This window comes from Solanum lycopersicum, chromosome 8 (genome assembly GCF_036512215.1).
Source record: "Solanum lycopersicum chromosome 8, SLM_r2.1".
Classification (NCBI taxonomy): domain Eukaryota; kingdom Viridiplantae; phylum Streptophyta; class Magnoliopsida; order Solanales; family Solanaceae; genus Solanum; species Solanum lycopersicum.
Window position 1 is genome coordinate 60,637,266 of NC_090807.1, and position 21,265 is coordinate 60,658,530.

Genomic DNA, 21,265 nt, shown 5'->3' on the forward strand with positions numbered 1-21,265 from the left:
TATTTGACAATCTTTGTTGCACTTTTGACTTCAGACTAAATAAAATACATTAAATTTTAATCAATATAAATATACTTAAAACGAAAAAGAAAGAGGAGAACTGTTGGAGTATACTCCCTCCGTCTCCGTCCCATATGATATGATATTTTTCGAATTTCAAGATTCAAACAAATTTTTACCGTTTTCATAAAATCTTTTATACATTTTGTACTACCTTTTAAACAAATGTATAAATTTCATTTAATATTCCAGATTACATGCGTAAAACTATAGGTCAAACTTATGCATAAAACTGTAGGTCAAGCTTAAACTATTTGACTCTCGCAAAACGAAGATAAATTGAGACGGAAAAAATATTATTTTATATTGAAGAGATACATGTATTAAATAAATGATAAATAATTTAATAACAATAATCTGCGAATACTTTAATCAAAGACCTCGAATTTAAATCTCGAATATAGATAAAATCCAATTCAGAGTGCCACCTCATATGGGCTCCGATCACCGGGTGAGAAACAAAAAAAACAGGGAGACTTAAGCTTTAAGATGGGGTATATAAAGAGATTTCTTGTAGCATAATCTCTTTCATGTCTGACTCATATATGCACAAAAGCCTCAGCATAAAATAAAACTGGAAAAGAACTCAAAACTAGAGGAAAAAGGTAATCTTTACCCTTCCCTAAAATGCATAAAAAATGTTAATAAGACTGGCCAAGCAAATTATATGAGAAGATAATATATATCCATTGATTACATCTAAACTGAAAGCCAAGGCCATTTACCTTACAACAGATCATCATCATCATCATCCCCACTACTAAAGGATTCAACAAGCTCACTGTCATCTTCATCTTCACCATCTGTCACAATCTCCAATATACCTCCACCACCGAAGTCCACACCATCTACAATGAAGTCACCGTCTTCGTCTTCTTCGTCATCAAGCTCACTCACACTATCATCATCATTGCTCAAATCATCTGCATCGCTTTCACCGTCCCCATCAAGATCCGTTCCAAGGATTGCTTCTTCGTCAATGTCATCATCATCGTCTTCATCTTCATCTTCACTTTCAGCATCATCAGGGTCTGAATCATCCTCAGTTGGCCTCCTCCGACCAATTTCATACACTCTAGCAGAAGAGTACATCTCATCTTGGTCATCCATTGTTACCAGTCCAACAAATGAATCAGTTGGCTCCGTCGCAAAGTCAAGTACACAACGGTCGACTGGAATGGTTGCAATGTCGGAGTAGTTAACAGCATCCACCGTACGGAAAGCAGCAAAGAGAGGATGTTTAACACGACGTGTCTGGAAGGCGGACATGACATCCTCAAGATTTCTTCTCAAGATGGCATATATCACATCACCACTAGCATTAAATGTTATTACAGTCTGGTCCAAAGACGGTACACTTCGCAGAAGCCTGAAGTTCCGCAAATCCCATACCTCCGAATTTATGATGACCTATCCACAAAGATAATAGTTTCAGCAAAGGTAAAACTAAGGATCCACAAAGGTGAGAATAAATGAAAAATTGTTTAAAGGATTTAGCATCAGAAATACTATCCACCCAAAGGAAAATGAATGGAATGGCTTTACCTCATTGCCAGCAGGATGAAAGCCCCCGCCACCATAGTCAGTAAATTGATCAAAACGGTGAATTGGGCCAGAACCACGAGTATCCCATAAGACACCGTTCCAGAGAAGCATATTGTCTGATGGGCTAAAATGTGCAAGAGAATACATATGTCCTCGGCCTGAAGGAATATTGGATGTGTCTGTAAGTTTCAGTTCCACTTGGCAGGTTTGAGTGTCATACAGAAGAATCTCGCGCCGAGATTGCTCCGCAGACAATGCAGCAAACGTTGTACCGAAATTGCTAAATCGAGCAGCTTTACAGCCTTCAAATGAATGCTTAGGCCCAGCTGAAACAGAAGTTGCATCCCATAACCGCACATCGTGAGAACTTGAAGACAAGAGAAGCTGTGTCTCAACGGAAAGGTAGGACTGTAGAAGTGTTAAAGGTGCCTGGTGACTGGTGAAGCTTTCTAAGATACTGCTGCTGTTAGTGTCAAATATTTTCAGCTCTCCAGAATGGGTGCCAGCAGCAATTTGCGAAGAATCTCCCATAAAAGAGACACAAGTCAATAAGACACCAGCATCATCCCGGCAAGTGCGCCACGGTCGAAATCTACTGTAGACGAATTGTCGATCCTTACGCTTTCCATGTGTCCCACCATTCAAACTTCTAAAATCACGAGTACTAAGCCGTGATGTTACATTTGATGGTGCATCAAGGCTTCGTTTTGGTTCAGGACAGACGTGAGGGTGCAAGAGCGAAAGAGGCGGTAACGTTGTGATGGGAGCAGGACATTGGCGATGCTGGTGCTTCAAGTACTGAACAACCAGAGAGTCCAAGGTTAACCGCTCCGCATTTGAGGGTTGTGTGTCACTTAGAAGACCATGTTGAGAAGACGACAGCATAGGAGTATCATCACCTTCAGTTGGAAAAGCACTTGAGCCAGGTCGATTATGGATCTCTCTCAAAGTAGAATTCGGTGTTGAAGGCACATTAGTATCTGATGGTAGACCACTTCTACGGAACGAATTTGGAGTGACACAAACCGGAGATCTGACTGTATGTTCACCAGTATTGAGTCGCTTAACTGACGATACTGATCCACTTTCCTTCAGATCAGTTAACTTGCGTTTCATTGGCAATACAATGGGAGTTTTAAACATGATGTCTGGATCTCCACCAGCTTTCACTGTAGATAGTAATGGAGTTTCTGATGTAGCTATAGGTGTGGCACACTTTCTCGAATTACTGAATTTGCAGCCTGATGTAGATGGAGAGACTTCAACAGGAAAAGATTTTGAGGACAAACTACGAGCAGACGAAAAGGCCAATGGCTTCCTTCTTGAAGAACAGACAATTGACTCAGATTTCAATCCCCCATCCTCATCCAATGGTGGAAGTTTCGGTTTAGCTGACAAAAATCCTCTAGGTGCACGACCAGATGGCCACTGAATTTGAACTGATGATGTCTCCTGCCCTGATGTTTGATGTGCCAGAGATGATGGAGCAGCTAAAGATGGCAAAGGTGTCAACTGAGCCTCCTTAAGAAGCATAGTTGCAGTGTCTGTCAGACCAGAAGCTTGTAGGTGTTCATGGATGAGAAGTAAAAGTTCCCTGAACTCAAACATAAAGGAGGTCAGAAACTAGTATATAAGGCAAAAAGAAAAAAACCATGTTGCTCAAATTTACATTTGGAGCAAACGTCAATTTACCTTGCATGATATGTGATCGGAGTAGCAGCAGCTATAGCAGCTCTCTCTATACGCCTTAATGTGGGGGTCGCAGCATCTGTAGCAGCCAGAGAACTTGCACGGCCAGAATTAGTTACAACCTGCAAAACAATTGAAAAAGAACCCATACTCCTACAAATTAACAAAAGAGGAAAAGGAAAGAAAGACAACTCTGCGGAGTACACTAGAAAGATGAATGTATTAAGCAACCTAATAAACTATTGTCATACCAAATGCTTGACCTACTCTTTTGGTTTTGTCATGATATGTAGTTAATTCTGATCCTTAGGTCAAAAATTTCCCTTTCTCCAAAAATTAAACTGAAATAAACTGATACAAGTGCACATAATGATAATGATGATGAGCACCTTGTTCACGTTACTAATCAACTTCCCTTTTTTTTTTGAAACTGGTACATGTGATATAACAACTAATCATCCTCATTAGATTTCAAAAATAATAACACTTGTCTATCCAAAACCAACAATAATCTATTCACATTTTCTCCTCACCGTTTGCTTGCTAATCAAACCAGCTACCTTACTCTGCGTGAAAATAGAACTTAAACAAGCGTGTGCGCGTGTGCACGCGCGCGCGTGTAAAGTAAGCCAGCACTAGAGATTATAGATATATTCTTCAAAATTATTAGTGTAATGCACATAATCACATATAGTCATGAAGAAAGCGTGGCTTAACAAAGAGTTAAGAATGGAGGGGGGAATATTCTTAATAAGATTAACACTTGAGACCTTACAAAACGAAATCCAGATGTGGAGAAGTCGAAAAGCTGAATTACAGAAACAAAATAGTTGCTTCTCTTTCCCCTCCCATTTTCCCTTCATCCAAAGAGATCATCAAAATGATTGTCCCATTTCTTTGCTTTGAACACAGCAGAAAACCAGTGAAAATGCATCATCAAATCAAAAGTATCATCCAACTTTCTACCCAAGCCCCCTTTTTTCCACTCCACGAACTAAGAAATTATACAGAGAAAGAAATAGGTACTGTCTTCTTACCCCAATAAGCTCAATAGCCACCTGTGCAAGTTCTGCTTGCCACCGGTTCTGTTCACTGCCAGGAGTCTGATTTCCTGAATCTCGTATGAGTTCTGACAACTTCTTCCCAACCTAGACCACAAAAAGAAGAATGATTTAAAGTACATCTGAACATCCATCACCAAAAGATCAATCTTTCAAACTGATAGCGTATAAATGGTCATCAGCCACATTGAGTCTTGAATATATTGATTTTTTAAGTTCAATAAAAACTTAGAGAAAATGTTAAATGCTCGTTCTAATTGAATTTTACTACATTACTAAATAATTCAGATCTGCACTAGCTGCAACACAGAAGTAGGTAAAAAACAAAGTGCTTTAGGATCACGTCGCTCACTAGCATATCCCCCTGGAAACAAGACAACGAATAACAATAAAGCGACACAGATATCCTAAAAAATCTGAAAAGGTAGCATGCCTGAAACTAAGAGCACATTTCAGTTTAGCTTCATTAAAAGCAGTTGACGAGTATGCCTTATTGAAGAACAGTTGTAGCTTTTTAGGTGTCGAAGCTGATTTTATAAATAAATAGTTAGGTGCTTTAAGAGAAGCCCTGAAATAATAGTAAGCAGCTCGGAAAAAAGCTTAGCGGTTTATCTGTTCAAATGACAAAAACATCCTTAACAATTGACTAAGATATACTTAAATCTATTTACAAAATAGATAGATTTAAAAGTATCTTTACATTAAAAAAAGGAACTAATAATGCAAATAGAATAGAGATATAATTAGAATTTATGCTTAGGAAGAGTATTTATAGAGGATAACATAGAAAAAAGTTTGATCAAACCGAAAGTGCTTACAAGCTATAAACCATAAGTTAGGGGTGACATCCAATGTCGTTTGCGCTGGTTTAAATTTATAAACATGTGGCATATAACATTTTCTCTAACAACTAATTGCAAATAGGATCAACCTTTTAACTATTTGGAGAAACATCAAAGGTGAAAAAAATGTTAGAAACAATGACTGCAGCAAAAATCACATCAACCAGTTATCACACCGACCCTTTAAAATCAACAATGTCAACCATGCAGGAAACAGCAATTATGATGTCAGACCAACCTACCTGAAGTTTTGTTAATATATGTGCAATTGTATCATCTCTAGCCAAACCAAGAAGTACTCGGCAAGCAAGAGCACGAAGACAGTCAATTGCAGCTGGAGGAGTAACTATCCGTGGCTGGAGGAGCTGCAGGAGGACCTTAATACCATTGTTTGCCCTAACAGCTTCTCTCGCTTGACGGTAACATTGTTCAAGTTGAGCAGCAAGGCCAGCACAACCAGCTCCTGCACCTAGTGATATTCTTCGGTCTCCAACTAATCCTGATGTCACTGTAGACACGGGCCCTTGAGAAGTGCCACTGACCGCAGATGTGCCAGGAACTGCTGTGCTTCCACGATCTGGTAAAGTAGATTCTCTATTTTCATTCTGACTGGAGATATTAACAGCTCGATCTGGAAGAATCCGCTCTGCATTTCTGTCTCTGGTCTCACTCCGGTCTGCATTCCGGTCTCTGGTCTCCACACCAGGAGTGTTTGCAGATTGGACAGCATTGGTTTGCTGTGCTTGTGTAGATACAGATGGTTTATTGCTGATTGAAGGTGGAGGACATACAAGACAAACTAACACGTTCAATGCTGCTTCAACAATCTACCAACATGAAAATAAATGAATAAGCATCTGAATAGCTACAGCGAGAGAATGAGACGTTCATTAAGATCATACCTCAGGTTCTACATAACCGGCACTGTTAGCTGCATCCAATATAACAGCTATACCCACACGATCATTGCTTAATGTTGCATTAACAATAAGTTTACGGCTGTAAGGTACTAAAGTGACGATATGAAGTACACCAAGAGCATACTGAAGCAAGTCGTGCAAATAACGCTCAACAGGTGGAGCCTACATTTGAAAAAAATAGTAAGTAAACCAGAAAGCAAATGCAGGTAGAAAGAATGAACAATTCGTAGAAGTATGAATTACCTGACACAATTCCAACATTGTAATATGCCCATTGCAATTTAAAAACTTGTCAACTACAGGCCAGCGGGCTCTAACAGCTGCAGGACCAAGTCTCCGATCTTTCTGGATTAAACGGGAAACTGCATCCATAGCCTCATTACTAATGTCAAGAGGCTTAGATGCAGCCCGAACACTTGGGATATTTCGTCCAGCACTGCGAACACTTTTATTAGGACGAATTGAATCCACCAGCAAGAGAAGATGTGCTCTGAAGTACTGTCGAAGTGCGACACATGTGTGATATGCTATCTGCTTCTCAGAAGCAGTCAGAACCTCTGGTGGTGATCTGTCACTCCGTAATGACCCTGAAGCAGTTAATGCCCCCGAAGAAGCTCCAGACCTCACTAATGCAGCATCTTGCAAGAGATTAAGCATTTTCTGTAAACCATCCTGAGCATCAAAAGCATCTACGACAGCTCTGAAAACAAATGAAGCCGCAAAAAACAAGGCAGAATTTTTTCTGGCTAGATCTTGAGGACATTCAAGAAGCTGAAGCGCCAACTCAACCACCTGATGTATAATGCTTGAAGGAAGAGTGCAAACACGTTCCATTATTCCCTGTGAAATCAATTTTCCAAAGTTATTGAGACGGCAACTAAAATTTCAAGAACCACAATGAATCAAAATTTAAGGTACACAGCCAAATTATAACAATAAAAAGGAGTAAAAAATGGAGAGAGACAGTTACCTGAATTGACCCAATAGCGAATAAGCATGAAGAAAGGCCACAAAAAGTCTGAGGAGCTCTTGGGGCAGCAAGCAATTTTTGCATGCCGCCACGATCCACAAATACTGCAGCAAATTTCCGATGTGCAGCCAAAGCACAGATCAGCTTCAGAACATCAGGCAAAAGAAGTGAAAGTCTGCACCCCTCTTTATGCTTGGAATTACGTTGCAGTAGCCCAATACACACGTCGACTCCTTTTTCGTGCAATACAGGACCAAGAACTTCAACATACTCTCCCAAAATAATAAGACACTGGATGCAGAACTTCTCTCGCAACTTTGCAAGAGAGTCACTATCCAGAATGAAGAATTCATCAACATCTTCATTTGCTTCTTGAGCTGTTGCTTTTATGTCTTGTGATTCACCTTCAGAAATAGCACTCCTACAATATATCAGCACCACGTTAATATAAATTAACTGCAAATCAACAGAAAGTAGCAGATGAATGCAAAATAAAATGTCTTCCCAGTCATCAATCGAGGATCGCTCATATAAAAAATGACACACCAACCTTGAAACTTCAACAGCAATAGCAGCATCAATGACTGTAGATGCAGCTTTTGAAGCAGCCAAAACTGCAGCCTCATCATCATTTGACTTCTTAAATTCCTGAGATACAGAGATAACATAGAAATGAGATGGTCTTAAAAATAAACATCAATATAAACTGGATAAGAAGTAAAGACCAACCTCAAAAGCAGCACTCTTGACTACTTCTGCAGCAGCATCGCCTGCTGCTTTAACAGCTTCCGCTGGAGCATTAGCTGTTTTTGCTTCTGTTTCAGCAGCTCCAACAGCTTTCTTCACTAGATCTGTGATATCCTTGGAGCCGACTTTACATTCTCGGAAACATTCATCATTTTCATCCCTCTCCATCCCAAAACCATCAACATTTGTCCTACTCAAATTCTTCTTGTTATCAGGTGCTCTTCTCAACTCTTGATTCCGGTTTAAATTTCTACTGCGAGATTGCCCACTCAATCTACTAGCAGACCCTGGAGAGGTCAAAGCTGCTTCATTATCCGGAACACCCTCAGTCACCCTTCCCCGTCCTCTGTGTCTTGTCCACCCACGATTCACCCTGCGTCTTGACAACTCATCTCTAGCACTCTCATCATATTCGTCTTCCCTTACGGATCTGTTACCAGGCTTTGCCTTTCCGTCACGTAAATCTCTAATATGCCATCTTTCTTCGCCATCTCCATCTGCCTGACAATTATCATCATCCATAGCCATAGAATCAGGTGGCTCTTCATCTGTCCAACGTTCATCCCCATGCATATGCCTACTGGCACTTCTATCGCGATCCTTATCCAGAATTTGATCACCATGAAGTCCATCTTCCGCTACTCTGGGTATATCTAAATGAGAACTTTCGGCAACTTGCCGGAATCTACTTCTACATTCCTCTCTAGCTCTCACACCAGTACCTGTAGATGATGCTTTGCCATCCAACAAAGATGTTGCATCTCTTTGGCTTGTGGTGGTCTCCCCTAAAATTCTAATCCGAAGATAGTGCATGAGTTTTGCTGGGAGCCCAGATGTTAATACATCTTCGACTACTTGACCACCACTACCATCAATAGAGCAAAGAATGAATAAATTTGCAACAGGAAATGTGAAATATAACCAACAAAAGGTATGGGCCTAAGATCATACCTTGCCAAACATACAGCAAGAAGTCCAGTAGAGTAGGTCTTCAGCATCTCAGAATCGGAGGACCTCCGATCACCTGACTCATGCTTCCAATAATGATCATCACCAGATAATCTGATTGTGTCGTCCGTTGTCCAGCTTTTTAAATTTTCAAGCACAGGGTCTTCAAAAACATGTGGATACTGGATTCCATTTGCGACAAATTAATCTACATGAATAACCATGACCAAGAAAATTTATAAATAAAATAATCAAGAATAGAACTCTACCATCCATGTCAGTGAACAGCTAAAAAGCAGCCTTGCAGCAGCAGCCTTCACAGAAACTGAATATCTCCTCTCAGTTAGGAACTTCGAAGATATCAGTTCAAAGAATTCATCATTGTCCTGCAGGGAGAGATGACGGGAAGTGAGTAGTAAATACTGCAACACTCCGTATATGTACAGAAAAAAAAATCAAAGAAGTAAAGTAAGAGATTCTAAAGCTACCCGGATAAGGTTCCCTAGCCGTCCAACATTATGGGAAGATCGGCCATTATTAGGAGCAGCATGACCATTCTCTTCCATGTAACTGCACTTGAAAGAGTGAACAGATATGTCATTTGTTTTGTTTAATCCAGTGAGACAAAGATGATTTGTTTCACCTATCTGACGAGAAATTGACGTATATGAATAATGCAAACAAGAAACAAGACCAAGCCCCACGTTGTTACTGTGACTTAACTCAATTATCATGTTTTTTTCAAAATTTCCCAAGGAGGGAACAGTCGTTGGGAAGTACTGACTTGGAATTTGAATCTGATAACAACAAAGAACTAAAAAGAGGCAATTGCGGAGTATGATTCCTAATGTAATTTAGCACGTTGTTATAATGTAGAGCTATGTTGCTCGAACTCTTCAAAACCTGTGAGAACTAACGTGATGTACACAGATGTTTCATACCAGCATACTCATGCTTATACATATACAAAACTTCACCCTACTTTACAAAAATGTCATGTAACACTTCAATAGTATCCCACTACATATAATAATAATAAAATTACTATGTCATAACTTCTTGATACCCATCTTAAAACTGTGTTGAAATAAAATAGCACTCTACCTTTCAATTTGCTGGTACCGAACACAACATGAAACATAACAGAGATTTACGGCAGTTTCTAACAAACATAATCAACATAATCTTAAGCATCGCAACAACTAAGAATCATGAATAATATGCAGCACAAATACAAAACTGTCATAAAGGCAAGATTCACACAGACCAAAAAATTGCATTCTTTATCACAAAATGGACACTGGGAGCAACTATACTAAAAATGCAAATGAATTAGCTCCCCATCCACTGTTCCCTCAATTACTGATGTGTACGAGTGCGCAGGTCCTTTAATGAAGTAAACCTAAAACCTTTACACAGAAATAAAAAGAAAAAGATTCAACTACTTCAAGATCAACATATATCATTCAGACTGACCAGTTAAGCAAAAAACTAACATAGAACCCAATATTATCCGGTAAGTACTGGTAGTTATGATTATTGTTTTTATTTTCAATCTACTATATTTTCATTAGAGCTTCTTTCACAATGCACTTCAAACCTGCTTTGAAAATGCTTTTTTTGAGTCGAAGATCTATCGAAAACAATATCTCTACCTCACACAAGGTAGAGGTAAGATCTGAGAGTACACTCTATCCTCCGTACACCCCCACTTGTATGTATTTTATTGTATTCAAAATTTGAAAATTGGTTTCACATAATTTAGCAAAGGGCTAAGGCTAACTGGTTTGACATCATAGGACCCTTTTCACCATCATAAAACCAATAGGATTGTACTGTGAGCAATTGAGAAAATTCAATCAATGACAAGAAATGATGGTTTATTCCAAAAGTGGCATAGTAACATAGGCCTTCCTTTTCATTTTTTTAAATAAAGGTAACGTTACTCCTATATATTCACATGCATACTAGTAACATAGGCCTTTCTCTTGTATTATTATAATATTTTCCACCAAGTATCCAAGTTCCATAATTAAAATGTCTCGGATATAATTTATTTCAATAACCGTGATATCAACTTGCATGCACCACAACCGATTTCACGGAGAACCTGCTACCTCCTACCAACACAAAGTACTAAGTAACAATGTCCACCAAGGCTTTGACAAATGGAAGAAATAACCTCGTGATATCTGCCTCTGCAGAGTTGGAACCTGATACCTCATGGCTTCCAACCTACTGCAATGGCAACTAGAGCACACACCCTTGGGTGCGAAATTTCTCCAAAACTAATTACCCCCTTTTCCAATCCATGTAATAAACTTTCATATTTAGTTTATCACAAATAGAATGATACCTTTCTATATTCAAAAATAAATTAACTTTTAACTTCTCATTTTACCCTTAATGAGATGATTTATAGCTTCACAAATATTTATAGCTTGTTTTAAACCACAAGTTCCAAAAAGGCTTTTTTACTTTCTTAAATTGTGTGCCCAATCAAACAGCGTCACATAAAAATGAGATGGAGAATGTATACGTTTGTGACTAAAAATTTTGATCAAGAATTTTGTTTTAGCATAGAAACTAGGAAAAGTGTTCAGAACCACATAAGATAGACAATGCAAAATTGATGCTTTACTCAGATGCACTTCCATTTTTTCTTTCTCAATCTAATTAAAAGCCCAGTTCTTAGCAATGTCAATATAATTTAGAAACTTAATTCTGACATCCTCAAACATTTTGCCTCATCTATATACAATATGGAAAAATTAAAAATATCAACCAATCCAAAAGTTGCACCCTAATATGGAGGTATAGTTCTATTTAAAGTAAATTCATCTCTTCAAGCTCCATTTTAATATGAATATACAAATTGACTGAATTAAAAATGTTTGGTTAGCAATTAAAATGATGTCAGAGCCCACTTGGGTTGGTTCGCACCCCTTCATCCAGGGCAGGGATATCCCGCCTAAGTTGTTCGAACTCGGGTGCAGGCGTCCGATACCAGTGCGGATCTAAAGATCGGATCCTTCATGATCTAATTTTTAATATTCGAGGATATGGATCTATGTATGAATACGGGCATGTGGACTCGCCTAAATATAATTGAAAATATCTAAAAAGTAAAGTTATAAAACCTCAATTATGAGATATTATGTGGAGAATTTGAAGAGAATCCTGAAAGGAGATCAAGGAAAAGGAGTGACATATGACTTTCTATTTAAAAAATGTATTCCATTTCCTTCAATTTCACCTTAGTTTCTGTATTGATTACAAAAATCATAGAAATTATCCAGATTTTCCCCATTGATTTTGATCAAAGTGCCCAAAATAGGTTGACCGAATCATACACGGTCCCCACCCACACCCACACTCATGTCGTGTCGACATAGGTGCAGCACCAAAAGTAAAGATTCCGAGCAACTTAGTCTCCCACAACGCAAGCACCATTTTCGCGACACCACCCAAGAAGCAAGAGATTTGTCAATCTAGGCTGAAAATACATGCATAGATAGTGGTTCCCCAAATTCGGCATTGAGCTTTTGATATATGTGTCCAGCTCCCCCTATGCCTATACAATTAGCTCAACTCCAAGTACAGCTATTGATAGGCATATAGTTGTGGACAGGAACTCTTCGTTCTATCTTAATCTTTAGAGTTTGGTCAGGCTGGTAATCCCAACCAATTAACTGGTAGTGATGGAAACAAAATCCAGAAGCTGCAGTGCATGTGAGGTACAATCGTAGTAAAATATGCATCATCAGGATATACAAAATGCGAGAAAAAGATGTTGTTTAGGAAACAGATTTGGTCTTCTAATATGAGGAAGGAGGGCTCTGTTGAGAATCGAGGGACAGCATTGAGAGAGGCAGAATTTTATAATTGACCGTTGTCCAAATAGCACAATGGTGTCACAAAGATGTAAGTGTACTATTTCACGCTAATACAGAAGACATGATGCACCTAGAACCCAATACACCCTTATCTTTTCACGACCAGGACCAGAAACATTAAAACTAAATAAAATTATATGGAACCAGTATCTGCAGTTAATTATAACTACAAAGAAGATAAACGAGCAAAGCCACACCCATAACTCACGACATTCATCCCCTCTCACTGATTATTTACCCATCTGAGTCTGATAGATTCTATTTTTCTCTTTCTTCAATGGGGGTCAATTCAAAAAGCTACAAATAAACCACATGTTACTACATTTTTAACTAGGAAAAATTTATCAGAATTGAAAAAAGAGATAGAGAGAGACCAGTATATATATTAACAGAATTCAAGTACCCTACTATTATATATCTAAGGACTGAAATACTCCAATATGCACATAGTAACAGCATACTTATCTGCTAGCTAAACATTAAATCATCAATAGACATGCATAGACAAACATTGCAGAGTAGAATTCTTTCTTTTTTTCTTTTTCCCAAGGACTGTGGTGTACGGACCAGTTTTCGCGCACCTCGACTAATTTCCCGGATACTTGCCACCTCCAACCAGCAACCTGCAATAGGTTTCAGGTAACTTTGTCCTAAGTGTTTTTGTCTCTGTTGAGATTTAAACTTGAGACCTCAGGTTCTCAACCACTTCATTACAACTAGGCCACACCTTTCTTGTGCATCAATATAATCCCAAAAACCCACAAAATCACACTTCAACCCAAATATCACTTCACTTAAACCAGAAATTCAAAATCACCAAAAAGTTCAAGAAATGAAAAAAAAAAGTGAATTCCAGCTCAAGGCATATATATATATATATATATATATATAACCATTATATACCTGGACTCTTGAGTTAGAAACCCAGCATCACTAAATTACTACTTTATCAACAAAAAAAAAAAAACTGTACCTAGCTTCTTGGGTTTCAAAAAGAGAAGAAAGAGCATGGATAGTATTGGGGTTAGGGTTATCAGGCAAAGCAGTAATCTTCTCCATCAACGCTTGTGCCTTAATGATCAACCCTTCACTTTCCGCCTCTTCTTCATCTTCCTCTCCACCTCCCGCTTCTTCTCCTTCTTCCTCCTCATGCTCCTCCGTAGGAACCGTCTCCGTCTGCCGCTCCTCCTCCCCTTCCGCCGCCAATGATTGTTGTTGTTGCGGCTCCTCTTCCATATTACAACTCACACAAAAATCACCAAAAAATTCAAAAAAGAAAAAATAAACTAGGGTTTTTCAGATATGTAGAGAGAGAAAGTGTTTGAAGTAATTCTGCAAATACAAATGCTCTAGAGAGAGAGTAGAGAAAAAACCCACGCCTCCATGCTTTTTTGTGTTATATGTGTGAAAACAGCGAAGAAGGAAAGTGGAGTCTCGAAGAATCATTCGACCCGAATAATTCATGACCCGACCCGAATGAAAAGCCCGATGAAGTTTTAACAGCAAAAACCCCAAAAGGGTAAAGTTCACTAAATTGGCCATTTTAAGGGAAAATACAATCATGGCCATTTTTTAAATTTTAATCCTACATGTTGAAAATGAGTATTACTTCTTTGATATATATTCCAATGGTATCAAAGATGAAGAAATAATATTTCAGTGAAATTATTATTCAATTATTTCTTGATATCAATAGAGTACATAAATTCTCTTATAGCAATAATGGCGTCAAGGAAAAAGAGGCAGTTTTTCAGTAAAAGGACGGTTCAATTGATTGTTTTGATATTATTAGAATATATATTCTTAATGGTATCAACATCGATTTAGTGAATAGAACAAGAAGAGAATAAGATAAATAGTTTGCAATATGGATTAAATTTATAATAAATATATTAGGTTGTGTTCAATTTCAATAAATATTTTGTCTAATAGGGTCTAATTTGTGTAGTTTTTCCCTCTATAAATTAAAAACCTAACACTTTCAATGCGGGGAAACTTACCTAAATATACTTTCTTTAGAAAATATTTACTATTTGTAGCTGCATGATTTCAAATATACGTAGAATTCACTTTTGATATATAGTGTAATTTTTTTATCAAAACATTTTAATACATTTGTATTGCATATAAAACTTAATATTTATACATTGCGAAATACATCTGTATTATAGGCATAGTTCTTTTTTAATATAAGTGTAATTTATTTATTTGTCAAAACAAGTAAACACACATTTTTATATATTTGTAGTACGTTTATATTGTATATATTATTTACTTTTAATACAAATAGTATAACAATTATAGACGATAAATAATTTTTAAATATGCTATATCAAGATAATGAACAAAAATTATGTTTAAAAAGCCGTTTATTGTTTGAATTTTTAGGATGGTTCAACCATGGTCCTACACACTTCACTAGGTTAAGCATAATTGGATTATTTAAAACCAATTATTTAAATATGTTAATGAGGCTTGACCCAGTTTATTGTTTAGCTTGTAGTATAATTATATTTCTGGTGAGCCATTTGGTGTATAAGAAATAATAATCTCATTATTAAATTGTAACATTATTTTACATGTTTGATTGGAGATACAAGGTAATTTTATAATTATTTATTCTGTTATTTATATCTCAATAATGGAATAAGTTATTTTATAAATGTGATGAAACAATTTATTTCAAAATAACTTGTTTCAATCAATCGATCTCTTAATATTGTTTGCTTCAAAATATGGTTATCTCAGTTATAATTTTGAGATTTCACCTTTTATAAAGGATGAATAATTTCAAGATAATTTTGATTTTAACTAATACTTATAGTGAAATATGTAACTGATAAATTTAAACCTCGAAGATATATTAGAATAATCGGAAAATGCATAACTACCACCTCAATCTATGTCGAAATTCTAGAGACACACTTATACTATACTAAGAACCTACTACCCTCCCCCCCTCCCGAACTTATTTTATAAGTAATTTTTTACCCCTTTTCGGCCTACGTGACACTAGTTTGAAGAAAAAAGTCAACCACCGTTGAGCCCACAAGATAGTGTCATGTAGGCCGAAAAGGGGTAGAAAATTATTAATAAAATAAGTACATGGGGGTAATAGGACCTTAGTATAGAATAAGTGTATCTCTGAGATTTCGGGTATAGATTAAGGGGGTACTTGTACGTTATCCCTAAAATAAATGTTATCAACATGAGACTCGGTCATCGCAAGCAATTGAGGTACAAATCTTTATAAATTTGAATTTGTAGCTCTAAACTTATCATATAAAGACTAATGTATTATGAATACTTGATGCTAAAATTCATCTTGATACTATCGATCTAATACACATCATCAAACATTAACACCACGTATCAAATCAAAAATTAATGCAAAATAATGACTTTATATCATCTACCTCAAATATTATGAGAAGATTAAGTTCCTCAAGGAGATATATGAATTAAGTGTGCTCAAATCAAATATTCTTCTTTCTTGTTCATTTCTGTTTTGCTAAGTTTAATTTTCGAATACTATTATTAAGACGAACCGCAAGATAGTTGCTCCCCTATAGAAAGAATAGTGTTATTTATGTATTCATTCTCTTAAAAAACAAATATTAGGTAACATTCAGATCTATTTTTAATAAAGACGACATGAAAATAGAAACGGATGAAGTACTATAATATCCACGTCTTGATTCCAAAACAAAAAAACTTCAAAAATTGTAAAAATTATAGACCTAAAAAGAATGGTGCCAAACAGAGGAGCAGAGTGATGTAGTAAACAAAAATCATGATGGAAAATACATAAATATGACTCAACAAGTTCTATAAAACACTCAACAACAAAGAAACTACAAACAGAAACATCACATTGACAGGCTTAGTTGTAAATGCATTGTTCTTATGGCTGCTAGGACTAGTTGCTTGGATCATGATCTTGAATTTACATGTTCCGCCCGATGGTGACGGATCTGTGTTTGTGATCATGGAAAGGTTAGGAAACTTGCAGGCACTCGATTGCTGGTCGTTTTCCTGATAGTAACTGTTGAATGCATACGAAACGTTGCCACGAGCATCTAGATCAGCACATGATGTCCCGTGCCCGAGGCTGGTGCAATCAGCATGTGAACATGCATAGCCTACACTATCAGCTAGCTGAGGATCATCAAGGCTAGCTGAGGGTGACAACACGCACCACTGACGAGACAGGTAACGAACACCACTTGCTGGTACTAAACCACCTCCATTGTTTGCACCTAAAGAAAGCTTGTATTTAGGCGTACCATCGAAGTAATATATTCCCCAATGGCGCTCAAAGTTACCGGGCTGAATGCTTTTCGCGTCCTCGTCAATCAGACTGAAAAGGTAAGCATCTATAGGGCCAGGTCTCATTGGTGTCCCCTTTCCACCTGAAATGTGAGTCATGAATCCTTGGTTGAACTTCTGGGCAGCTTTCAAGTTTGCATTATTGTCTCCGTCTGTTGGCCATCCGATTTCCCCTATTATAATCGACATATTTGGGAATCCATTTTTCTGCAATGCCGAAAGGAGGGTATCGTGATTTGCATCGAACACATTGTTGTAGATTTTCCCATTGTCATCGATGGGGTTTGAGTATCCGTCGAAGAAAGCATAGTCAGCAGGAAAGTTGGGGTCATTGTAGAGACTTATAAAGGGATAGATATTGACAGTAAATGCGCCTCCATTGTCACTCAAGAACTTAACAATGCTCACCATGAGATCACGAATGTCTTGGCGAAAATCACCTGTTGAAGGTTTTTCACTTGAACTCTGGTATACATCAGCATTGAGAGGAATAGTGACTTTCACCCGATTACCAAGACCGGCTTTTATAAGGGCTGCTTGGATGTTTTGAAGAGCTGGGAATGTTGTTGAAAGAAACGTCCCGTTTAACTGAGATAGAAATGGTTCATTTCCAACTGCAACATATCTGTTTACACAAAAGAACTTATATTTAGCAAAATTGAAGGCAAAAAGGCCAGCTACTGCTATATCAGGACTCAGGAGAGTACTCGCGCCAACCTCATTAGGCTACAATTAGCATAATATTGACTATATACGAAATGTTTCGTCTAATGTTGCCAAAACAAACAAGTTAGATTGACAATTCTCAATCGAAAAGCTAAAATCTTCTCAGACTTTCTCTGTTTGTATACTCCTTTAAACATGGTTGATGATTTAGCAAATATTATCATATACTTATAAATGCTCGAACACAACAAGCAAGTCGCGGTAGTTTTTACAATTATGGAGAAAGGAGATACATGTAATTAAGTATTGCATACTGTCAGTGTATATAACTTAAAAAGCGTGAAGAATATTGAGAAGAAACTAAACTCACTTGATATCAACACTGTTGGAAGAGACATGTGAGGAGACATTCTTCTCTACCCATTTCTCAGCAGCACCCAAACTGTTAGCTAAACTCCACAACATTTCATTTGGTATTCCAACCATGACTTCAATTCCAGAGCCACTGAGGGCATTCAAGATTTCTGAATCTGCATCAAACAGCTTCACTTTCTGAATCCCATTGTCTTTAAGTAACTTTACTACTATGTTTGGTGGCAATGGATGTGTTGCTTGTGTACCCCAGTTTGCTCCTATTCCATACACTTTCCCCAACACCATAAACCCCAAAATCATTGAAATCCACAAACCATACTTCACCCCCAGAATTCTCATCTCCTTTTTACACCAGAAAGGCTTTCTTTTAGACAAGAATCAATAACTTGTTGAAAACAAGAAAAAAGGAAATTAAACTTGAAATTGTTTCATTGCAAGAACACTATGATCAACTTTATGTCTGAAGAATCCAAAAGGGTCTCCAAGAATTGGAATTTCAAGAGGCTTATAACTTGCGAACAACAAGAAAGAACAGAACTTTTATCTGTTTTGACACTTTACTCATAAATTAGCTCAAGAATCCAAAAGGGTCTCCAAGAATTGGAATTTCAAGAGGCTTATAACTTGCTAACAACAAGAAAGAAAAGAACTTTTATTTGTTTTGACCTTTTACTCATAAATTAGCTCAAGAATCCAAAAGGGTCTCCAAGAATTGGAATTTCAAGAGGCTTATAACTTGCTAACAACAAAAAAGAAGAAAACTTTATCTGTTTTGAACTTTACTTTCACTTACAAACTAGCTCAAGAATCCAAAAGGGTCTTCAAGAATTGGAATTTCAAGAGGCTTAAAACTGGCTAACAACAAAAAAGGAAGAAAACTGTCTGTTTTGAACCTTCACTCACAAATCCAAAAAGGTCTTCAAGAGGCTCAAAAAACTTACTAACAACAAAAAAGGAAGAAAACTTTATCTGTTTTGAACTTTCACTCACTAACTAGCTCAGGAATCCAAAAGGGTCTTCAAGAATAGGAATTTCAAGAGGCTCAAAACTTACTAACAACAAAAAGGAAGAAAACTGTGTCTGTTTTGAACTTCCACTCACAAAATAGCTGAAGAATCCAAAAGGGTCTTCAAATACCAAGAAGCTCAAAACTTACTAACAACAACAAAGAAGATAACTTTTTTGGAACTTTCACTCACAAACTAGTTCAAGAATCCAAAAGGGTCTTCAAGAATTGGAATTTCAAGTGGCTCAAAACTAACAAACAACAACAAAGAAGAAAACTTTATCTGTTTTTACACCACCCATGTCACCAACTCAGAGAGTGTTTTTAGAATTCAAGAACTGTGGTCTGTCATCTGTGCATGGGTTCTTGCTTGAGAAGACAAATAAAAAGGGTTTCAAAAGGGAAAAAGATCATTTCTAGTAGAAGCTGAAAATATACCAAATCAAAGGAGGCAAGAAAGCATATTCTGAAATGAAAACAGAGAAAAAGAAAAGGGAAATTCAAAAGATCACTACTTTACATCCTAAGGAAGAAAACAGTAGCGCTACTATAGAAAACCAATCTTGTTAAGCAATGAAAAATTTAACAATAAAAAGGTGAAGGAAATTATGGAGTTTATGAGTATTGAGTCACAAATACTTGTCAAAAGAAAGATTAAGATGATATCTTCACATAAGTTAGTGATATATATATATATGTACTCAAGTGATCTAGCATCAACTGAACTAGTACATTTGATCAATGTTTGCTTTTGCTTTTTAGTTTTTGTCCAAATATATGCCACATACTTTTTTCTCCATAATCATATATATGATGTGAGGTCAAAAATATGTATTTTTAATTATTATTTGTATTACATTTATTATTTATATTTAATCTTTTGAAGTATGAATTTTTTGGATTATATTAAATAGTGTATTTTGTTTGTATAAGTAAATTGGTGTGAAGTTAAAGAAGTTTGGGGTATTTAAAATGTGTTATTCAAATAGATCAACTTTAAAAAAATTTGGGACTTCAAACTTATATAGGACATTTGAATTTTTTGTCTAAATTTGTATAATTTTTCTCCTTAGGTATTTTAACTACGTCATTTTTCCTTTTAAATAATTGAATCGTCAATATTTTGTTCCGTTTAAACACTGTTAATCAATTTTGATCAATTTTTCTATTGTAAAAGTCTTCAATTGTGTTCGTATTATAATGATTTTGATTGAAGGAATGAAGACAAATTGTGTGTAAGTCTCATTTATTTTCTAATGTATTCAAATGACTTGAAGTAAAACACAATTATTCTCGAACATATTCACAATCAATTGGACTAATGAGTTCTGGAACAACACATGTATCTCTATCAATACCCCTCACAAAATTTGATTCTACATCAATCAACAGTGTTTAAAAAAAATAAATTATGAGTAGTTCAATGATTTAATAGGAAAATAACATAGTTGATATACCTGAGGGAAAAAACTCATTAAGTTCAAAAATCGATTTATATATTTGGACTTGATTTTCTTTTTAAATAAGAATTTTAAAAATTAAATTTTTTATTTTAAAATATATGATCAAATAGTAAGTTACCTTATAACGAATGATATCGTTAAAGTTATATTTTCTTTGTTGAATAAGGTTATAGGCAAATATAAATTCATTAAACATTTGAACAATGTTATAATTATGGCTGTAAATGCTAATTTCTTAGTCAAACATATAATCCATGATATTGTTGCAAAATGTGTGCTTAGTTATAATTTTTTATTCATTAATTCAACTAAAACATCATCATTTGGAAATCATATATCAATTTTTTTTATAATATCAGTTAATAATATATAATTACACATTATAAAATAACACGTTTCTTAAATACTTTAACATATAAAATATCAGTAATATTTCTTACATTGACATATTTGTCAAATATTAACTTGTGTTTTTTATTATTAATTTTTATTTTGAAAATTGAAAGATCTAGTTGTATAATTAAATTTTCGCAATTAAATAACATATTTGAAATTACACTACAATACATTATAATTATAATAAATAAATAAGTCTTGATAGATGTACTCTACTACAAACAATCATTACTTTAATAATTACACTAAATTTGATTAGCAAATGACTTTTCCAAACAAATTTTTAGTGGTGAATTTTATATTCAATTGTGGAAAAAGTTTGATGAGGTCTACTTTTAAAAAAATTCCACAC

General features: G+C 36.0%; 2 protein-coding genes across 2 annotated transcripts; both read right to left on the reverse strand.

The window, feature by feature from the left end:
• Positions 1-427: 427 nt before the first annotated feature.
• LOC101254121 (DDB1- and CUL4-associated factor homolog 1) lies at positions 428-14,269 on the reverse strand. Its single transcript, XM_010327357.4, has 14 exons — positions 13,652-14,269; positions 9,271-9,352; positions 9,052-9,168; positions 8,786-8,964; positions 7,817-8,699; positions 7,638-7,735; positions 7,088-7,508; positions 6,361-6,957; positions 6,100-6,279; positions 5,440-6,024; positions 4,332-4,442; positions 3,298-3,416; positions 1,606-3,199; positions 428-1,470 (listed from the first exon to the last, which is right to left on the reverse strand). Exons 1-14 carry the CDS (start codon positions 13,912-13,914, stop codon positions 787-789), a joined length of 5,913 nt encoding a protein of 1,970 aa, XP_010325659.2. The 5' UTR covers positions 13,915-14,269; the 3' UTR covers positions 428-786.
• A 2,187-nt stretch (positions 14,270-16,456) lies between these two features.
• LOC101246556 (glucan endo-1,3-beta-glucosidase 6) lies at positions 16,457-19,839 on the reverse strand. Its single transcript, XM_004246024.5, has 2 exons — positions 18,044-19,839; positions 16,457-17,632 (listed from the first exon to the last, which is right to left on the reverse strand). The coding sequence occupies exons 1-2, from the start codon at positions 18,385-18,387 to the stop codon at positions 16,507-16,509; spliced, it is 1,470 nt and encodes a 489-aa protein (XP_004246072.1). The 5' UTR covers positions 18,388-19,839; the 3' UTR covers positions 16,457-16,506.
• Positions 19,840-21,265: the final 1,426 nt, after the last annotated feature.